Source organism: Neodiprion virginianus, chromosome 2 (genome assembly GCF_021901495.1).
Source record: "Neodiprion virginianus isolate iyNeoVirg1 chromosome 2, iyNeoVirg1.1, whole genome shotgun sequence".
NCBI lineage: Eukaryota > Metazoa > Arthropoda > Insecta > Hymenoptera > Diprionidae > Neodiprion > Neodiprion virginianus.
This window is the reverse complement of record NC_060878.1, coordinates 34449805-34473292: the sequence shown is the minus strand read 5'-3', so window position 1 is coordinate 34473292 and position 23488 is coordinate 34449805. Positions and strand designations below refer to the sequence as shown.

The 23488-nt window shown below is 46.1% G+C and overlaps 1 protein-coding gene across 1 annotated transcript in view; it reads right to left on the bottom strand.

Moving 5' to 3' along the window:
• The window catches only part of LOC124297805 (uncharacterized), a 28869-nt gene extending 5870 nt beyond the window's left edge, over positions 1-22999 (bottom strand). Inside the window, exons 1-4 of the mRNA XM_046749123.1 lie at positions 22887-22999; positions 22765-22831; positions 21363-21551; positions 12375-12574 (exon numbers count right to left, since the gene is read on the bottom strand). Of these exons, the coding sequence (XP_046605079.1) occupies positions 12375-12574; positions 21363-21551; positions 22765-22831; positions 22887-22999 (569 nt within the window). The remainder of the gene's footprint in view (positions 1-12374; positions 12575-21362; positions 21552-22764; positions 22832-22886) is intronic.
• Between the last annotated feature and the right edge of the window lie 489 nt (positions 23000-23488).

Below are 23488 nucleotides of genomic sequence, written 5' to 3'. Positions count from 1 at the left end.
GCCTTACACCTCGGCTCGAGGTGCAGCACGCAATTCTTAAACGAAAGAAAGAAAGAAAGAAAGAAAGTGGGTTGGTGCCTACCTACCGTTAACTTTATACTCCCGCATATATCGCGGAATTACTCGGCTGTAAGTCGCACCGTCGATGGTGTGGCGTTGGCATCACATCCTCCACTGGTGTAGCAGTTATATTTATGTGCAGTTATGGAACTAACTATTTTTTTTTTCGCAGAACGAACTCTTGTCTCTATTTCCTATCTATCGGGATTGCCAATATTGCGATTCGCCGTGCTCCGAGCGAACTAACGTTACCAGTTGCAGTAATACTCCTGAAGTGCCGTGTACCGAGCTCGGACGGTATTGCTTCGAATTATCACTACGCGGCACGGTTTTAATTGATGCGATTACGCAAAGACTTTCAAGGAGAGTATCTGCTGGAATTTCTAGGGATGATTTGTTGGTTCAAAACATGGAACTTTTAGTGGGTAGTTTTATCTCATTGGCCTCTCTTCGCTCTGCTAAAATTAATAACATCAGCTATTTGACGAGCAAAATGTTATGACGAATTAAACCTGTTGTCCATTTTTACTTTCAATATCAATTGTCATTATACGTTCAAGTCTCGATGACAGGATTGATTCAATGGTAAACGGGTATATTATTATTTCAAAGCTATACAGGAATACATATAAACTGCGAATCTTAGACAATCTAATCTATTGTGAATTGCGCGAAGAAAGGTCCGGAAAACAGAACTAGGCATCAAAAGTCCCATACTTTTGACCAAAGAAACACGGTAGGAAGTTTCAGCAGAATACATGATTCAGAGGTCTGATACGCAGGCTCTCGGAAGGTTCTCTTCGCACGAAAATGTTGTTAAAAATTTTATGGAAAAAGTTTCGAATATAAAAAACGAGGGAACCGAATCTGAACGCCTTACGGATTTCGAGCGGAGAAAAATGGTTGACAAATTTCTCCGGAAAATCAGGGATCTGTGAAGGAACAAAAGGAGGACAGTATAAGAAAAAGAAACTCGCCGGTTAAACGGAAGGCGGCGAGCCCGGCAGCCCGCGGGTATATCAGAGGATATATTTTTCACGTCGCCGGCGTGCCGTGAGGCCGAAGGTAGGTGCCGACCTAACCTGCCTACCCAGAGACCCTGAAGAGGTGGTCTTTCGGTCTCTCGGATCGGCGGCCGTTGCGGTAAATTGTTCACGGTGACACGTTCGGAGATAAATTTGGACAAACGGATCGGCGACTCGTTTGCGTCCGGGTCGCGCGCTATCTCGGTTTGGCAATTGAATTATCTTCTGCAGGGTACGCGGACGGGTCCAGGCTCGTGTCACCACGTGGCAGCTTATTGCCAGAGATATCTGCAAACAATGGCACTAGCCGGGCTGCAGCCGCCCTCGATAAGCCGCGGGCACCGGCGTTCGTCGAGTTTGCCAAAGTGGGCAGTGATGCCTACGTGTTACCGGGAGTCAGGGGACCCGGAATCGGCAGCGTTATTGCCGAAAGCGTTCTCCGGCTCTGCCATACTTCCCACGATCGACGCTTCTCCGTAGCAAATTTCAGGGCCATCGAGGTTTCGCCCGGCGTGCGCTTCGCTCCGCATTCATCGCTCCTGGAGCTGCCCCGAGGGGTTGGGAGAGGGGCCGGATGAGGGGAGCCCGCAGGAACCTGACACGGCGGGTCGCTAGGTCAAGAGACGCGAGCGTCGAGAGCAAGAACTTTCCTCGCTGATTTCGGAACGAATTTTGAATCAGGAACTCCGAGAAACCGAAGGCCAGATTCTTCGCGATGTCTCCCGGTGGGACCTGCCGAGCTTCCGGGGTCATCCCGGGTCAACGGATTGCCAACTGGGTTTATCTCGTAGCTCGGATAATAAATTTATACACTATTCACCTTTCGTAAGTGATGTTCCTTCTTTTTTTACAATAATAAATGTGGAATAAATTGACGATGAAAAAAAAAATTTAAATTAATAAAGGTGATGTCCGACCCAAACTAAGGATGTTTTACTTGTGAATTTTCAACCCTGGTCTCGATTCTTATCGAAGTGATCAATTTTTACTGACTCGGAATTAGAAATTAGCGGCACCGTAATTGGCTATGTGTAAAGTCAACCTTCAGCCATCTCAATCCACCGGTCAATTAAAGCTCTGGTTTATAACGAGTTTCATTGGGTTTAAACCAGAAGACTTTTTCGTTTCGTAATTTTTCATTTTTCACCTGTCTCCCAGAGGCTCAGGTATCCATATGACGAATTTCCTCACAGTTGGGCTTGGGAATGATCGTAACAAACGCCGGTGTAATAACGTCGCATATGTATAGTGTAAGGTAGGTATAATATTCACCCCTCGAAAAAAATATCGCGAATGAATAAGTTTATTAGGATCGATTCCCAGCCTGGGTTACAAGTTGTTCTCATGGGTCCTTAGCCAGCTCCGCAGAGAGCGGTAGCATATTGCCGGTGTTGACAAAACCCATGGGGGTCCTGCGGGGTCCCATGCATGCACCCTAGAATACATCCCATCGGGCCCGTATCATTCCACACCCCCGTACCAGGGTGGGAAACCATGACCACCATCTCATTACTGGTTCCCATGGGCCCATCCCGTAGACCCCACATGCATAGCCTCGTTCCGGGATGGTCGTGTGCCTCGGATCTCGACTGGGGTGGAAGCGAATCGTCAGAGGGGCGAATTGCATTATGTAATTGTAATGGGGCACCATTCTCGCTACGCAGTACCACTAGCTACGGGAGGCGGACCTGATTTTGCGTGTGAACGTGATGGGAGCGAGGCTCTTCTGTCAATTACACAATCCTGGGGTGCAGTGCATTCTTTGACGTACGATCCTTTTTTTCCTTCTCTCTTTCATCCTCTCTAACTGCCGTTGATGACCATGGCAAACCGAGTACGCCCAATATGAATTATTACCGACGTTGTCACGCAATCCGTATCGCTGAGATTGGCCCTAATGATCAACGCGTATTTTGCACACAGTGTAATGATAAAGACACTGCAGAGATAATAATGTTCGGCAAAATCGAGTTCTCAAAACTAGTTAGACGACGCGAAAGATCCTTTGCTCTTCCCGATGATCCAGACCTAACACGCACTCGACCGATAACCGGTAACCGATAAGAAGAATTCCGCCTGCAGATACTTTTTCGGACGAACGGACTTATGCCGAACGAGTGGCGTAAACGGGGTTTGAATAATAGTGTGTGCATACCAACGCGTGCCCGAGGCAAGTATACAAGTGAGTCACGGGGAGTATGCACTGTCAACGGTTGGACGTGGGTAACTCGATCCTTCATTTTTAATTAGTACAACTTCATTAGGGAGCGATATCGATGACAGTAGCGCCAGTGGGTACAGCATACACAGCCTAGGCTACACGGTTGAACCACGCCTGGGTCCGCCTGATGTCTGGGAGTGTGTGTGTGAGTGTGACAAAGAATCGATACGGGGCACTATTAGCCTAACGCGATTGTACAACGATCTGTTAAACGGACGTTGGAGAGCTAATTAATCTGGTATTATGACCCAGTTGGGCAGCAGTTGTCGGTCGGTCCAGTCTCGAGACTGGCACACAGCAAGACTCGAAAAGTTACTTAGGAGTCTTCTGGTCGGTGTAGAAATGCAGATATTGAATGGAAGTGAATCGGCTTAAACCGATCGCGGTTATCTCACAGTTAGCGAGTGATCATGTAATGGTGGTATGGGTACGCGAATACACGAGATAAACACGACGCGGAATGAGGTGCACGCTCCACTCTCACTATTGCATCTCGGGATCGAAACTATGGAGTTGCAGCAGCGGGTATCGGGCGTAAGGACTGCCGCAATGGTAACAGTCCCCCTAACGAGCTGGATTAATTTATACTCGTTCGTACGTACCGCGTCGGTGTTGTGGCAGAACTGCTTTTCAACGAGTCATAATGGCGCTGCGGTACACCGATCATTTAATACTTGTATACCATTTCCGGAATATCTCCGGCTTAATTATACGCAATTTAATTTATTTAAACACTCCGCAATTATACCCTGCAAGTAGCTTCTTGGTATTAGATTATCGCATTTGCACGCCGATCTCGCGATTTATCGAAATACGAGACACGAAAAAAAAATCAATTCCAGCTGAAACGATCTTTGATAAAGTTCGTGCGGATCTACGATTGTCGTTCAATTTCTTTTCTGCGATATCTTTTTACGACAAGTCAATTCTGGTGGCAGTTACGGTTCGCGGCGCGGCCGGTGCAGAGACCCTCGAATAATCTCTGCGCACAGCTCCGTGAAACTGAAAGATAACAAGACGAAATAATCACCCGGACCTGAGAAATATTGCGCGCTCGTTTCGCCGCCGAGTCCCTGGTACGTGGGACAATAATTGTTAGTCCGTGATCTACGAGCAGCAACAATGGCCACGCGACAACCACGTGCTGCAAATGACAGTTGACTATCGACACGTGACGCCGAGGAACGACACACTGCATGCTGCACGGTACGCCAATTGGGAATTGTTCGATAAGTGAATCGGTGAATATATTAATTACGGCTGACCTCGTGCGGTAATTTTTTTTCTCTCTGTTCTCTCTTTCGTTTTTTTTCTTTTATACTCCTTTGAAAATGGCGAACGAGTTTCAAAGCTTATCAGACGGCTTAGCGCGGGTTGTTAGAATTTGATTTTTCGTCAAAGTTGATACATCGAATATCGGTTGTTTTATCGAACCCCGTGCTATTATATAAATTTATTTACAGTTCACTATCTAATTAAACAGCGAGAAATACCATCGCGCGCGGCTGTTGCGTAATACGGTTGTAATTAATGTTTAGGAACGCGTATCGATGTCGTGAAAACATGAAAGATTTCCGTATAAAACGTTGCCTTGCACCAACACAGACTAGACCGATTCAATTAAAAATTTTTAACTCAAACTTGGCAATTTGTGATAGACGTTTTTTTCCGGACGCGTATATTGGTCTTATCTTAACCGAATCGGTGGCGGCACGTTCGAGCATTGCGGCTACCTGTCTACTTATTACGAAGATAATTGTACGGAGGTAACCGAACGAACCACCGGGGCACAAACTTAATACATTACACCCGGGTAAAAACAAATCGCAAACACGAAGTGGGCAGCGGTTGTAAAATGTAAGGTAGAACGAGAAAAGTGGGAGTGGTTGGTTTAACACGGTCCATTCGTTCAGCGGGGCGCTCCTGCTCCTGCTATTGCAGCCACGCGATACATACGTCGGAGTTACGCGCACGCAATGCATCACGGGTTGCCCGACCCAGACTGGTACTCAGCCATCTCCATCATTTCCGGTATGACGGAAGAACGAGGGACGGAAATCACCCCGATCCTCGTAAGCGCGGGGAGACAGAATTATGGACACGCGGCAGAGACTGAGACTCGTTTTCACGTGTTGTGGAAATTCACGACCAAGTTCCAAAGTCGAGTACAAGAATAGTAAGAAATATTGTACGTATAGTCACGTTGCTATTATTCCATGATTGAAACCTATTTGCTTTCAAGCGGTGAAAAGGAAAAAATCGAACAAATCAGTGAGATGAGTTAGTTAGCTTTATTGAAACTTGGTTTATTATTATATGGATGGTTGAAAATTGATTAGATCAATAGTTGATCGTAGGGTTTCGTGTCAATGGTTAATCTTGCTTCAATTGCAAAGCTCATTTATATCACTACTTGTTTGTCCGAACGAAGGCTTCTTTCCAAAAACATAATAAATCAACATTTGTTGAAGTGATTTACTGATTATACCGGCTTCTGAGAAATGAAAGTTCTTCAAAATGATGCAATAAGAATATGAACACCGACGAAGAATTATCGAGTAAAATTTGAAATATTGCGAAACGGGTCAGATGTAAGGTGTTTACCAATTTCATGGCATAAGAGAAAACGGCGAGTCGCGAGTTGTCCTGATGTTAAATTCTAGACACGTGAATCCGGAGTAAAGTCTGGAGAGAATTATTGGCCGCTGTTCTTATAGCGTCACAAATCTTTCCGTAGCAGGATCCGAGTTGAGCGTATCCCTTGGCAACTAATCTTTGCCGCGTGGTGTAATTACCTCGGAATGAATCATTCCTTGACTTGACCTACCAACGTGTCTCTACTTCAGCACAGTTCACTGCCAGAGCTGTACAGGCTAGGCTAATGCAGGAGGCGCCTACGAACGACAATCCCACTAAATCATGCCCCTGTATTTTCCTCCTCGCCGTTCTAACAACGTTATACGTAAGTTACCTCATTGTCTCTCGTCTGGCACAGCTTGACCGTGCAACGAGTTACGCGTCCATTTCGGCGCCAGCTTCCTACATCCCAGACAAACGGTGACTACGTTGCGTTAGAGAAGCGGTTCAACCAGTGCAGATTAATGGTAACATCACCCGGGTCTTTCGCCGGGGAAGCTAAACTCGCGGTCTGTCATTAAAATTTGCATACAATCGGCTTTATTAATCATTGCCAAAATAGTCCGAGTTGTACAAATTTCGACTTCAAACACTCTCACTTGCACTTTACAGCTCGTTATAATTTCGGCTAGTTGTACGTACTTAATACCTATACTAGCTTTAAAACCCTCGCTCGCTACAGCTTGCTCGGGGTCGGTTGCCCCTAACAGATTTGAAACGAGACCCACAGCAATTTTAGCTCTAATTGAACGACGTTATTGTCATGTATTCCAATGTATACTATTCCAACTACTCACCAATTGTAATTTGTTGATCCTAGTCGGTCGGTTTTTTTTCGGATTCAAAATGTTATCTGAAGCATGCATATTGTTTTGATAGTACAAGACATGGCGTTTTCAATAATCAAACTTGTACACTTGAAAATTAGTCCTGAAAGTCAAAAGTCACCAGGTCAAGGACCCGAATAGCCAGAACTACGGAGCGCTTGTCCTGGAAGTCGAGTTCCACCAGGTAGCGGACCTGGGGAGCGCAGAGACTATGGAGTGCTTGTCCTGGAAAGTCGAGTTGCACCAGGAAGCGGACCCGGAGTGCAGGATCCACGGAGATAGAGAACCCGGTACTCGAAATCTGCGGAGCGCGATTCTCATACGTCCGCTCTACTGCGCGGTTGTTTCCAGGCTGAGGAATTCGGTTAGCTGATTTTCGGTTGGCAAGAGAAAAAAAATTTTGGGTGACGTCACTCATTGAACATCCGAACATCCGAACATCCAAACTTTGGTTTCGAACTTTAATACTATGTATGATTGTCCTAGTTAGTACGATTTCAGTTTTACGTATCTCCACACGTTATTTCATATGATGCTTAGAAAATAGCGTTTCAATGCATTACTGCCAAATACAGGCAAAATAGAATAAGTAAAGACACCTAACAGTTATGATAACATACGTCAAAAGTATTGCAACGTGTCGTATGCCTGCATGTATATAGGATAAGCAAGGACGTAATCGAACGTTCGAAAAATAAGAAAGTAGAGAAAGTGATAAAACTGTCGTTACGTTCTAAGTAATGAACGAATAATGGTAAAAGTACGTCTAATTTTCCCGCAATACAATTTCTGTTCCACTCACGAATATATCAAAGTGAATAGCAGCATGCAAACATTTATTTTATCACAACCTTGTACGTGAATGTTACCTGCACTACATATTACAGTATTTTTATCTCTATTTCAGCGTTAGTTCAGCCTCATGTTATGACCGGATAATTTTTGAACAGCGAAATTAGACGAAAAGCATTGCAGGCTGAGAGTTCTTAAAAGTCGAGTATCACTATTCTGCTTTGATCAAAATTCAAAAGTCGCGGGTGCCGAGGTGGCCAGGGTTATTCGTTCCACACTGACTGAACAAAGGCGTTTCGATACACTTTGCGGTATTCAACACTGATGACATACGATGCCTGCCTCATCCCTTTTCATCGTTCTATTACACGTATATGACAATATTTCGACGAATCTCAGTAACCGGAGTTCATTATTGTTGTCCCTTTATTTGCCAGCTCAAGCTGTTTTTGCCTGCTCACGTCAGTCCGTCGGCTAATCAGTAATCTCGTCTACGGTTAACGAGCTGCGTCATAGCGCGTCGTATAACGCGTAGGTAATTCTGTCAGGCACAAATGCATGTAAGCATTCACACCGACGTACTGACCTGTCAAGTAAGGATCCACCAGAATACTACAGGCAAGTTGGAATATGGTTGGTTGATGACTTCGTTTCTAATTGCTTTATAAACCTTTTTACTATGTTTCTACGTCACGTATTACAAAAAGGGACATTCAAATCTACGCAAAACTGAATGCCCACGTACAGTATTACGTAGTATTACAGAGTATTTGATCGGACGTCTCCAATGAATTGAAATGGTATAAAAAAAACTTGACGATACAAGTTCAGTCACTGTAGAAGTAGAGACAACGTTGATCCCCGCAGATCAGTGCTTTATCTTTACTTCCATTCTATCGCTTTGTCGATAGTCGTGTAATTAAACAAGTTTGCAAAACGGTAGACGAATTGGTTGGACCTTTGTTTTTATCTGGGAATTTTTATAATATTCGCAATCATACACATTTTTTAAACTGCAAATATTCCACTCTATTCGTATCACAATTGTACGAGCTAACAATGTATCCCGAAAAAGCACCTCTGGTGCACCACATTTAACGTACTTGGCGAAAGGTTTTTGCACCAGAGGTGCTTTTTCGGGGGATAGAATTGTACGGATAAACGTGACTGAGTCAGTACACAAAGACTCCGAACGTATCCACGTACACACGCCAGTGGTGAGCAAGAGAGAAGGAGAAAAAGAGCAAGAAGGCGAGAAGATCTCGCGTGGTAGTCAATGTAGGAGTCGACGGTAGGGATGCTATTTGTCGAGATCCTGTCTAGATGGGCATACTGAGTTATTGTACCGAGTTCAAACCAGCTGAAAATCGCTCTTCGCGATTTAGCCGTGATACGTGAAACAGAGTTTGCTCTTCACGGGCACGAATTCCTATCGATTTCTTATTCGAAATTCGATTTAAAACCAACGTCAGACGCCGACGAACTCTTCATATTCCCGTGCACGATGTGACGTTCCGCTGTGATGCTGATATCAAAGTTCTCGATAGACTTGAAACACTGCAGAACGAAGATTGACCCCCTACTAATAATTGTTCTCCTTTGTTTTGCGATATCGCCATTTGCTCCCGACGCGTGCCTCCACGAGACGTTAGATTAGACTAATTGTGAGGCACACTTTGGCGCAGTGAAAGAGGGCGAGAGTTCCCGACTGCTGGAACGGGTGCCCCGGTTGTCTGGTGTAACTGGCGCCAGTGTCCGATCGGGCGGGAAACTGATAATTTACTGTGCGCAGACCTGAATGGCGATATATACGCACGTACATACAATAACATAACCGGTCCAAGTCTGCTGGAGTGCAGCCATTGTGCTCAAGACAGCCCTAAGAATCCGTTGACAGCTGTTTCTCAATCTCAACCTATATGCAATACCATTATCAGGAGCTTGCGGCAAAAGGCCGCCTCGTCTTGCCGCGAGAAATCAACAATTTTTCTCCACCGCGTAGCGTTTGCATTCTCGCGATTAATTAAAGGAGTTATCTTGAACGAAGAGGAAGAGCAAAATTTGCAACGCGATCATTTGCTTCCAAGTATGCAACGCGATCGTTTCGTTCTAGGCATGAGACGCGTGCTGATACCGCAAGCTCGTAAAATGTGACCCAATTTCTAAGCCTTATTATCGTCATGCCTTACGCACTTCTGCCACCTGCGTGAACGTGGTTTTAATTGACGAGCTGCCTGCAACGGTGCAATTAATCTGACGAGAGAAAATTTATGTCCCAGGTCGGACAGATTCTTGCGCTTTGCACACCGCGTCTCCTTGAATTGTACCTGCTTCCGTTTTCCTTACACAAAGATACAAAATGCTAGCAAGTGTAATCCATTCTCAAATGAATTCTAAAATCAAAATATTGGCAATTCTAATACATTATTTGAATTACAACCGAACATCAACTATCGAGAATATGAATTAGCCTCGTGGATGCAAGACTAATTTTTCCAGCTATAATTTCGTGGTAAAATAAGACACATTTCTGCAGAGCTTATACAATCAGAGTATTTTTCATCCCCTAGACTCTGAATTCCATAAAGTTCCCTACGAGATTTTCAAACAGCCTCTTTTCCTACCGTTTCGATTTCGCTACTCTTGTCTTTTTTCGTTCTACAACCATATACCTGTGTAATACCGAGCCTTCGTGACTATGGAGCGTGATATAGTAGGCGGGTCATACTCACACAGCCGAACGTTGGTATATCACGTCGCGGTTAAGAATCGAGCAACGGTACCCGATTACTGATATCACGTAATTTATTACTCTATATTCGCAAAACGCGCAACGGGCAAGGCCCTCGTAAATACTTCTACCTCTGACTCAGCCGATTATTTTCTCTATTTGATTTAATTGTTTTTTGTTTTTTTTCTTTTTTACCATTTTTTCTTTGTTGCTTATTTTCTAACATGTATACTACTTTTATCTGTTTTTTTTTTATCCCCTTTTTTCTCGTCCGCGGCGATGAACGTTCATAGATGCTTGTTCGCGACCGTTCGACCGATCCGCTCGATGGCCAATCTCAAAAGATCCGGTATATCGATGTCCGGAAACAAGTTTGCGCGTTCATTTATCAAAATCCCAGCATACAATGAGAGTAAAAAAAAAAAAAAACACAACAACAAAAAATAAAGACTAATGAAAAACAGACGTGAATGAAGTCGTTCTCAACCAGACAAGAAAAAAAAAAAGAACAGAAAAGGTAAAAAAGATCCGTTAATTTTTTCCCCATTCTCATTGTTCCTCTGCGGCAAAACAACAAGTTCATTGCACGTACGATCCCGCAGGGTTTGAAATCGATATCGCCAACGGGCAGAGATTGGGTCAGCTGGGTAGTTCGGAACTTCGTCGATAGCCGATGAATTAAAATGGAAGTAAAATAAGGCGTGCAACGTGTGTGTGTGTGTGTGTACGTTCGTGTGTAGCTACAACCGGGTGGTTTCAGGGCCCGGCGGTAGCTGCAGGAGCCGAGTAACTTATGGCAGCCGATCGTATGTACGTCAGTGTGCAGGACCGCCGGGCGGTTAACGAAGTGGGTTTAGTATCTAATTGTTTTGTTCTGTTCGACCGGTAACGTGCCATTACTGGTTCGACATTGTAAAACACTTCCCATTGATAGGCCTTTAGCCCGATGACTGCAAGCCGTCGCAGTAGGCCTATTGTTCGCCTCGGCTGACCCAGCCGCTGAATTTATATCGCAATTAATATCGTCCGTTGCGCGCCGTTCGATTCGCCCGCTTCCGCCCCGCGAGCTTGGATTTCATTTTCGGTCCAAGAAAAAAGGGACGGAGAACCGGGCGCGAGGAGGTTTCCCCCCAAGATCTCTGCTGAATTTTAAACAATAAAAAGAACGGCGATATTTTGTTTTTTGCCTTTTTCTTCCGCCAAACAGATTTACCGATAACCCCGCGCAACCTCTGCGCTCTTGTCGCGTTATTGGGCAAGAGTTTAAAATGTCACGAGCCTGCAAAGCGCGCACGCGCCGTCTCCGCGTGCCGGCAAAAGAGTTGACAGTTACCGGACCTGCGCGACATTAACAAACGATCATCGCCGAGGGCGACAGGTACGAGTCGCGCCATCTTGCGCGCACCGGCGACCGCCAAGAGTCGCGTAATTGCTGGTAAGTAGTCCGTAATAATCGGCAACAATTGATCCAAGCATAAAAAATTCTCGACGTATATTTTTTTTATCCATTTTCAAGACCCGTTCCCGCTCACCCTGCATTCTCACCATACCATGCACCGATCCGGTGGAGAAATGTCTGATGTTGCACGTTCGAGTCGCGGTTAAAAAATACGGAGGCGAAAGCGCGGAAGTGCCGCGGTGATCTAAAACGCAATCGCAGCCTCGGCATCCAGGCTTTATTGTTTAACGATCGTCCCTCGCACGTAGAGGAGTTTGTCCATACGCGCGCAATAATTAGCGAGGTGTTACGAAGCACCTCTACGTGCAACCGCACTCTCGTGAACAGCGCTGCCCGAGTCTAGGAGCCGTTTGCAAGCACGCGGGTGGGTGCAGACAGGATGGCCTGAATCCACCGCGCGCAGCGGTGACGCCTCCGTTATTAATTATAATAATTAAATAGGTGGGCACCGACTGGCCCGCGGCCATTTCTGTGCTTTGCGGATCGTTCCGAGCACCGCTTCGACCCCCCGGGTCCAGTTCGCGCCTTGGGAGTACGGAGAATGTTGCTGTAGGTACAAGGCACGCTGGTTGTCGTTACGATTTTTTAAAGAAATATGTATAGAGGAATTTTCAGCTCTCACCTCTCGGCGCTGTCGTTCATGCCTTCGGGACCTGCGTTCACCTGTTGAAGGAAGCCAATCCGTGGAAGCGGCTCCTCGCGTTGGAGATCGGCGAGTGTGGTCCACGGAAGCGGCGCCTGGACGAGCTTTCTAATTGAAGAGTCTATTGTGGTCAGGCTGGGAAATCGGCTTCTACGAAGCGAGACGGGAACGCACTGAAGCTGTGGACAAAGTTCGGAAGCGATTTTGAAACGGGCGGAAAGTTCGGAAGATGGCGATCAGCAAGCGAAAGAAAACGAGCGTTGGATCGTTTCGGCTTGAAGCCTTCTCCAGTCACTTGAGAGCCGTTATTGACGGTATGTTATAGCCGAATCGACGAAGCCACTCTTCGAAGAGTCGGTCACGACAGCTGTCGATTCATCGAAGGGGATCACCGATACATATGGTACTTCAGGAAGTCGATTTATTAGGCCATCATAGTCATCGACAATTACGTCAATTATGATTTATGATTGATTAAATCGATTTCAAGCTGAAGATTGGACCTACGTATCGCCAAGTTACGGAGGAGCAGCTATTACAATTAACTGTAGGTCGATCGAAGAAACCAGTAAACTGTTATTGCACAGTACAACGAGTCGATAAGCTCGAGCTTACACACATAATGCCTTAGTCGGTACATTACACCAGGATGTAGAGACGAATGCTTCTTCAGCTGGAGATCGGAGAGAAAGATGATGGGATATTCGTACCGAAAATGGAAAATCTAGCGAGTCTCTTCGTTCCTAGTGACAAAGGATGAGTAGCAAACAAGGCGGTACGAAGCGGTTGGCGAACTGTACGAGTATAAATGTCTCGGTACCAACCTGCCGATGAGGTTCATCGACACGTCTGGCGATAAGTCGAGAAACAACCTTGCCCGGTTCTTTCGGAGGAAAGTTGCTGCAGTGGCGACTAACGAATCCAATAAATTAAGCCAAGGGACGGACATTAACGTATTTCATACGCGTACCTTATACAGAGATAAAATTTCATCGCAATGGCTTGTAGATACTGGCAATAAGGTGTAATCTCAGGTGGAGAATAGCTGCGCGGTGCGTATTATAACAGCCGGTTTGTGCAGCATGGGTACCTACGTGCGTACGTAAGTGTGTCCGCATCGCGCCGCCGCGTTACATCTGTACGTATAAACGCGCCCAGGTTCTACAAGTGCGAGTTCAGTCGGCGGCGCATGGATATGCAACTGGTAAGTTACGAGTTACGATGCGACGCAGATCCCCGCAGCCAAGTACTAATGGGACTAGTCCTAGCCGCCTAGCTCTGCAGTGACCGCATACTCCAGACTCAGGAGTCATGCAGAGCCGACCGTAAGCCACGGCCATAGCTTTATTATACCGCGACTTCTTCGCCGCTTCTTGCATTCAAAAATTCGGGCGTCGGCCGGCTAGGCGCACCCTTGAGCCCAAGGCGAAATACTGCGCCTTGTTGCTATACGCGGACGCGAATTCATGATTATTCCTCGCCTTTGTAATTGCAATTTATTTGGCAAGCAAGAAATCTCTCTAATCCAATGATGAACGCGGATTGAAATTGCAACAGTTTTCCGATTAGCGAGAACATCAACAAAATTCATTTACAGAATACCATTTCCGCTATTCGGGATCGTTTTTTTTTTCCCTCAAACGGTGAATTTTACTTTGTGCATGAAAATAATTACTGTTTACCAAAAATGACGCTTGTAAAATATATTGTATAAAGACCGATCTCGTTCCGGATAATAACGTGCTGTGATTGTTCTTCGATCGTGTAACGATTCAAGTAATGGGCAAATCTTACGGTCGTGTGCAACAACTCGAAGTACCCGTAAAAAAAAATTCGTACAACCGAAACGTTTGCCGCCTTGAACACCGTGATTCTCGGTCTGCAGTTACGGTTTTCACATAAAAAAAAAAAAAAAAGAAAAAAAAAGCTGCACGATCCGCCTGGCAATTGGCCACATACTTACAATTAATATTCACATTTTGTGGGGCGTTAATGGAGCCATGATTACAGCCTTAGCCCAGACTAGTGGCGTGCGCGGTGATTATTCTAAACGACTTTAAACCAAGCGCGCTGGTTGAGATATCGAAGAAGGTCAGAGGCGTCGCGAGGGTCCAACGACGTCGGGCTTCGTGCGGGCGAAACGACGCTCTTCGCCGCCGCCGCCGCGGCAATCGCTTCAGAATTATCGCTTCCAGGGTCATCCGTCGTTCCACAACCGGCGCTTGCGGGGGTCGTAACTTATTCTCACCGAGGTAAACCTGCGCCGCGTGTACGTCAACGATACCCGATGCACCTTGTGTCCGTCGGCCATTAATGCTGTAATTCGGTTAATCGAGCCTGAAACGTGTTAGATTCCCTCTTCTTGTCTCGGTGTATCCTCTTTCTATCTCCACCAATTTACAGGTAATAGATCGTATTCGGTATAATTTTATGGATCGAAAGTTACGATCAAAAAATAAGAGATATACGTCCCACGAGTGGACCATTTTATTACCGAAGATATGATCGATGTTGAAATCCTGTAACGCGTTACTTTTCGCGATAAAATATGGTAACGAGTCCGATGAGACATATTATTTTGTTTCATCCCTATACGGCAAATCCACAGAAATTACAATACGGAAGTTTAGTCCTTGCGGAATTTTGTTCAAATAGAATCATTATTCGAAGTAACCTATGGATTCTCTAATTTATGGGTTCTAAGGAAAAGGTGGATACAAATCCCGGTTTTATTACAGTCTTCTATCTTCGCCAAAGACGAAATTGTCTACGGGCCGGGACATTCTTCATTCTTAAGTATCGATTACGAAGATTTCCATAAAAATAACCTCCGTTAAAAGAACTCGCCAGCGATCAGTAATTGACACGGAAGGTGCCGTGTGCACGCGTGTCGCGGCGACACCGAGACACGGTCGTACATAAATATGAAGAATGTATTTCAGGCTTATATAGTATAATATAACTCGGGGATTAATCCCTTCCGCAAACTGCAAACCGCGTGTGAGCCGGTAATCCGTATTAAATTGACAATTTACCCAACTGAATCGTCGACGTTGGTTCACCCTCCCGCCTGCAATTACTCAACCGCTACGACGCCCGTGTAATAATTTCCCATACCAGCCCTGTTCACCATGCAGCGTTACGTGCATACATATTACAGCCACGAATACAGCGCGGCAAGTTGCAACCTTATACCTACTGTGCACGTCTGCAAGTTTCGCGCACGACCGAACTGACCGAGCGATAAGTCCCCGGTAGTGACGTCACTCCGTCGCCGCGCCGCGCCAACTTCACCTATGCGCCGGCTAGTGGACCCAGTTTGGGCCCACCCCGTGAGTGACGGACGGGGCCCGCTTCCCGGACGGATCGGATGACGACGCGAGGGGCCATAAAGCGAGACGAGACGTGTCTGGTGAATTTTTAAGGCCTGTTGCGGAGCGCGGTAATGTCCTGGGAAAATATTGGCCGAGGTACGAACGGTTTGCCTTATCGAACAATGCGGTGCTGCCGGGAGAGACGCCGCTGGGCGAATCGATGCACGACACTCGAGGTGCCGATGCCGAGAAATGCATCGAGGAGAGCGGCAGCCGAGAGAGCGAGTTGGCGGGTTAACCTGACCCGTAGGTACGTGTAAACCTGCTGGACGTTATCTAACTCCTTTCGAGTAATAGAGACAAATAGTGAATTCAGGTACGCGATTGCGCCAGGCCTCTATTCTTGGACCGGTAGAAGGAAAAGCCTCTCCCGCTGCTGCGTGAGCGATAAGCCGTGAAAATATCGCCGCGAGCTTTCTGCTGCGGACGATTGCCGTTTTACAAACGTCACACCTGAGCTTTTTATTCCCGCAGTTATCCCGACTCGTATCGCGGATCCTCCGCGTTTCCATTGTCTCTCCGTGTAACTCTCTCGACTTCGACTTATGTCTTCTCCTCTTATCGGCAGCCCGCTTCTGCACGCCAGCCTCTCATTGTCGCTGGACCAGCTATCGCCTGGTCTCTCCGTTTCTATGGAGTAGCAAATTATATATTAGATCCAAGGGTACCCACACAGCTCCGACAGTCACTGCGTGTTTCTTACGCCCTGCATTATTGCAATCCAACGACAGACTACCGGTAACGATAATCGGCTCCGAGACTCGTCGGTGACGCCGCTGTGCCATCTGATGGCGGACAGAAGTTTATGGTTACTCGAAAAAGAGTAAAATCAAGAGAAGCCGGCCCATGAAAATTTAAAACGACTGTGTACGACTTAAACTTTTCAAGCACACACGCCAATTAACCATCTCTGCAATCAGCGGCTTATTGTCCGTGGATGAAAAAATATCTGTACGCGAATTAAAATTTGAGTACCTACGCGCGATGCGTAAATCGAAAAGTTATGACTCAGTGTCCACCGCGTGCTTAGATGAGCAACTAGGTGGGTGGGTTTGAGTGAAATCGCTGTCGACAACCGCGTGGCGTGGCAGAAAGTCCGAGGTGCGCGTATCGTGTGTAAGCAGCGAGTGCACATCGCCCCGTGCGATGGTTTCTCAACGTGAAGTAGATTTTCGCGTAGAACCGACGCAATTTGAAGGAAAGGCTTCTCGAGGATCAGCCGTGTACCTATCGCGAAAGACGGGCAGTCGCGTCTAATATAAATAAATACACGCATTCCAATGAAGTAGCCTGAATGAACGAGGAGCAGGATCGGTGCTGCCGAAGCATTGCCGTGTGTCGTCGTCCGATGTAAAACAACAGAGCACAAGAGAGTCCCTCTGTGGCAGTGGCCCATTTTTGACCATGTTACAAGACCATTATTACCAGGGACATTACCATAACACGTAGATGTTATTCAAATAAGTAGCTCCGAGAGAGACGTACTTTCGACTCTAGTCTCCGCTGACGGGTATAATGCGAACTTCGCCAAGGAGATGAGCGACCACCGCGTGTCCCGGGATCCTGCAATTGATACCGCGTTCGCATTCGCGAGCAGAATATCCATCTCCCGAGTCGCGTAATGGCGAAAATTCGACTCCTGATAGCTGCCCGCCAGGTCGGTCGACCATTAGGCCTTTTCCAGACCTTTCCGGGACCTGGTTGAGGCGAGGAGAGCGGGGAACGCGCGTGTTCACAATCTAGCATCTCCGACGGCGCGGTCGGTGCCGGCCGTGTATTATATGCCCGGCTATTCTAACTCGGGTATAAACGTGCGACGGTGGCGGGGGCGGGGGCCTACGATGTCCACCAGGAGGCAGCGATATATCTTCGGGCCCCGAGGAAACTTGGAGGACACAGAACGGCGACGCGCGTACCTCACCTCACCGTCGAACTAACAACTACTTTATTTTTAGGAGCGTAAGCCGGCTATTCGAAGCTGCAGGTACAGTTAAACACACGATCCGAGCTGCCTCGCGGTTCCGGCGGGTGTCGGATACTTGAGGAATTTCATTCTCAAGTTTAGGAATTTCATTCTCAAGTTTAGGAATTTCAAAGACATACAAGCTACCTTACGCCACGCGGACGGTTGAGGAGTATAAAATTCACAGGGTCCGTGTACGTGTGGTCGATTTGTCACTTTCAAACTAGTTTCACATGTCAGCGTACAAATGATCAAATGTTATTCGACAATGGTTAGACACGTGCGAAACATTTTAGCGACATGATCCGCAAGCTGCAACGTAGATATAAGGCATGTACATAAGTTCGGGGATTAGAATTAGTCAAGCGTATATGTACGACAGATTTAAATGTCATTCGAAAGAAAGCGGCGGTGATTGTTAATCCTTGGTGAAGAATTTCTTGAATATATGGAAGTCGTGGGAGGATACGAATCTTCACTTTTTTACGTTATCGCGTGGGTGGGACTCTGTCATTCTCGTGTGTTGCACGAGGATACACGTCTACTTCAGAAGCGCCGCGATGGCACGAGAAATGGTCGAATTCCTGAATCCCAACACCGTTTCAAAAATTCGTTCGAAAGCTTGAAATGAGAACTCTGTTTCACGAAACTTTGGGTGCAACACCTCTGATCGCAGGTCGAATGAAGACTGAAGGGAACCAGCAATTTTTGCACACCGAATCGAAAGACCTGAAGCCGAGCTTGCGCCCGGATTAATTTGATGCTGGGTACTCGTCTCATTGTCTTCGAAGCAAAGCTCGGCAATTAACGCAGTACCCTTTATCTGCGATACGGCAGCAGAGTAGAAAGTCAACGGGCACGCGCTGGTTCTGCTATATACGAGTATAAACGTACATATGTATACAAGTATAGTCTAATGCACGCTACTAAAATATGAAAAATTCCGACAATACGTGTTATATACCAGCAGCGGAGTGTGCGTGCGTCCGTCTGACGCGGTGACCGGGTTCGCGCAAATCAAAAGATTGCATCTCTCCGAGGCTGAGCCAACTGTTGCTCCAGCCGAACCTACTTCGGCGCAAGTATAATCCGTGTAGAGTGTAAGCAGGTATTTGCACATACGCAGCACGTGCATTAAAGGCATGAACGTAGGTACGTAAACGAGTGCGACACACGAAGCCCCGTTATTATTGTTGCCCGTTATCACCGTGCTTTTTTCCTCTTTTTGTTATCACCGTCATTATTGTTATCATTGTTATTACTGTTATTGTTTTGTCAACCGTAACGTTGCTTGGGAGCTTGTAAGCCTCGCCGCATTGGTGTATAGATCGTGGCCAACGTATATCGCGGTGCTCGGCTATAATACGTCCCGGGGGTCAAGACGGAGAAATTGCTGCACTCTTGGTATACCTACGGTATGTTATTTCGTGCCGGAGTGCAATATGCGCGCGAATGGATTCGTCGCGTGCGCAGGTAGTGTACGTTTTAAACTGCGTTGACAGCAACGCGGACTGATTAGAGACTGCCGGCCGCGTTAGCCGCGTATTATACACAGCGCAGGTATGCGACTTTTAACGGTATTATATCTTATATTATTCATATCATTTCGGCGTTGAATTTCACTCGCGCATATTGCGTTACAGCGCTGCTCCCCGTATCCTAAGCCCGGGCACACGGATGGTTATTTTTATCGAAGACACTGCAAAATCCAAAGATTCAACGATAAGCTGCTTACAGCGGCTTATTTATATTATTATACCTACGTAGGTATTATACATACCATACACGTGTTATAAACTATTCGTCTCTATACGCATACCTCTGTCTCGGATTTTCGGAGCAACATTTCACACAAGATTGTGAAGCAATAAAACTTCGGCCCGATCAGCCTACGAAACTAGTTTTTACAGCCAGCTTTTTATTCAAGGAAATAGCCGGTCACAGTCCGAAAAATTCCATTAGCAAAAATTACTCAAACGATAATTCGACGATCGTATTTCTGACTCTACAAGTTCTCGGGTATTTAAAAAATGAACGACAACTTTTATTCAAATCGTCTTTAAGCCCTCGAGATTCACTTTTGCCTGCATAGACTGCCTTGTGGTAACGAGAGAAAATAATAAAATTTCCTCTAGACACTTGTAAATTCGATAGATTAGAACGGAACACCCTATGCAGGTGATTAATTTATTATTTAATTACATCGAGACTCGTTATAGTCATACACGCTGTATAAGGATGATCCGCGGTGTTTGGTCCGTTGTTTCACAAAGGCGCCGCGCCGATAGATCGATATAAATCGATTTACGAACGCCGAGGATCATTATGACAATGATGGTCCGTGCTCAGAATTTAATTGAACCCTATCCGTGATTGTCTCGGTATACCGGATTAGGCAACGTCGAACAATCCACCATTATTAGGTGTATTTAACATCACACCAAGTACTTTTTCACTCTGCTTGTATAATTTGGCAAAACACGTTCGTCTACTTTATTCCTTTATTCAGCTACCGCGCAATATTTACAATGAGATGCTCGTATCGAAACAAGCATTTTGTTTTCGCCTAAAGACCGAAACAACACCCTTGGTACTTTCAAGTGAGGCGGGTCGCCTGCGAACAGGAGTTGACTTGCAAATAGAGGGTCAAATATTTTCGACGAATATCAGAAATTGCCATTGCTTCCGTTTACGCAAAAATTTATTCTTGAAATATTTGCGGTGCAGTGCAATGTAGGAAAAAAAATATTTCTTTTGTTGTAGACATTGTATATTTTGAGTTCATTTCTTTGAGAGATCGAACTTCGATACTTGTTATTTCAATTTCAAGTCTGTACATCCCGGATGAACCCCGGTCAAGTTTACCTGCAGATTATTTCCAGAAAATCCTATCAACCAAATGAGCGGAAGCCTGAATATAGATGATCTGACCCAAGAATATTTTCCCGAAAACAGAAATTGACGAGATAAAATCAAACACTAAGGAAAGCTTGGTAAATCATTCGATACTGTAAATAAATAGATGTGGAGAAAACGCATCATTCTCGTATGGGATTCAATCTTGTACGAGGAACGTGTACGACATAACGACATCGGTATTTCAGTATAATATAAACGACGACAGCAATGAGGTACCCGGAAAGAAATGAAATAATTAATCTGGTCGATTAATTAGACCGTCTACAATTTACATTCCTATCCGCAGTAGGTAAACGTGCGTCGTAAGGCAATGCGGGCTGTTGGTTGCATCTCCGATTATTTATAGATTGTACAACATATTAATAGAGACTTGGCTCTACGTGACGACGATTATTAATTTCCAATATCAACGCGATCATTCGTACGGCGTGCACCGTGCACGGCTCGTATAAAATTCTCCCCCCACGCGATAGGTCGGACAGGTAAATGTGCACCGGGCATACGTATAACAGCTGTAACAAATATCATCTCCACGCATCGCAAAGAGGCTGCACGCTCGCCGAGCTCGACGGATACATACCCGTACTTTATACCTGTGCCTGTATTCACTCGTGTGGGGGAGTCGATGGCGGTCAATGCCACGCAATGCGGAGACAAGCCCGATAACGGCCAGGAGCAGCGACTCCACGGAGGCACCTTCCTTATACATACCTGATTGCGAGCTGCGTGTGGAACGCTGGGTGCTCCGTTCGCCGTCCGTATGGGTGGAGGAGCGTGCTTCGGCAAACGGCATCTGAACTCGTCTCGAGCTCGGCCTGGTCTTCGAACGACTTCATACGTGCGGAGCGAGAGCTTCGTGCGCCAGCCGTCCGAATCCCCTTTCTCGCGCGATTCTCGGATCTGAAATCAGTCGGTGATGACGATAACAAAAAATCGACAACTCGACGTGTTCCGCGATGATTGCGATTATCGCTAATTCGAGAGTCTGATACGACGAAGAAAATCTTTCACAGCTGAATTAGAACGCTGGTACGGAATCAAAATGGCTGCCGATCGCACGCTTCGGATATTATTCCGGCCGTACGACCGTACTCGGGGATAATCATTCGTCGAGAGCTGTTGAATGGTGAATAAAATAATAGCTGGAATACTTCGTTATTCGTTCAACTGGAGACCGAACACTGGAAATTTTACCTCATGCTTCCGGACAAGTTCATCGAGTACCGTAACTTCCGATCAGAACAGTTAAGCGTTGCCGGTGAAAGAAGCTCGAGAAATCGTCTTATGAAACGGATATTTATCTCGAAAGATTTTCAAGGATCGAGCCGGCGGCTTTACGGCAGAATCCCCGCCGTTCGATGCTTCCGAGAACATTACCGGCCTTGATAATCGCTGTCTTGTAATCTAGTGATCCGAAGAGAGCCGCGTGTATAACCTACGTCATGCGTCTGCGAGCAGCTGAAAACCGTTGCCCGATACTTAAATGATATTAGAAAAAGGAGAAACAAAAGTTGTCGAACAAAACGTGACACAAGTAATAAACGGGACGTCATAGATGTGTGTATAATACTCCTGACCTCTGATCACTCGATCAAGATCGATTCAAAAGAGCGGGCGAAATTCGCAACAGCGTCGGCAGAGCTCATTGAACTGCACGAGATCAAGCAAAACATAATGCTTGCTAGCCGAACGAAGGCAAGGAAAAAAAATAAACAGTCAGAGTTTATAAAAAGCAAAAAAAAAAAAAAACAAATGCGGTCAGCGATAAGCGGGTACAACGTCAAATTTGGCGGGAGATTTGAATCGAGCCGAAGGAGCATCGGACGATAATGAGAGAATCGATTGTAAGTGAATACGAGTGATCGGCTCGCGGGCTTTCATCCCGCATTACAAACGCGTAGACGGGTAATAATGATCGCGGGGGATTTAAAAAAAAAAAAGTCGTTTCGAGTCAGTGGAGGCGGCGGCAATGGCTGCGGAGCGCGCACGCGTCTCGCCTTCCCGCTCCTCGACGACGCGGTAGCCTCCGTTAATACCGTCGGTTTGCCGGCTATCGGGAACCAATTGACCGGCATTATGTCCGCCGCGTCAGGCCGCCCCGGGCAAAACTAACCCTTAGGGCCCCGGTCATAAGTTTTGCCGCGTAGGGCGTAGCTCGGGCCCCGGATAAGATCTGTAATCTACAAGGAAACCGAGGCGCCTTTCGGTGCGCCCGTATCCGTGCGTTGTGCCTACCTAGAACTCGGTGCTCCCGGTGCCTCGAGGAGATCGACGCGAGTGCCAGGAGCCAGGACCGCTTTCCCCTCCCACTGGCACAACAAACTCGTAGCTTGTCCAAGTTTCAACATAACTTAACATAACATAACTTCAAGACGAATTGATTATACGCGGAGCACCGAGTCCGCCGTACAACGTTCTACATTCTGACACGAGATTCTATTATCTTTGTGGTGAAAAATTACCCTCGAAGCGATGCGACCCCGACTATACTCGGCTTATTCGACAAATATTAGCAGCTTACTTTATAACAGGGAGGCCGAAGCCGTGTAACGTATGCAAAACTTCATTCACCGCTACCTTTTTCGGTCTTGTGACCCCCCTTCGTCGCGAAACGATCTATCGGAATTTGACATTTGTTTCTTTGTTGTTCTTATTTCCTTCGCCGCTTAGATCGGTAAAAAAAATTAATCTCACGATTTCATGTTAACACCGTTGGTAACAAAATTAGGCAATTTTTGTCACCTTGTCGAGGAATCAATACAAATAATCTTTTCTCAGTAACAAATTACAGCGACGAAAAATTATTTCCCTCAACGGTAGACAAAAGTTATATGTAT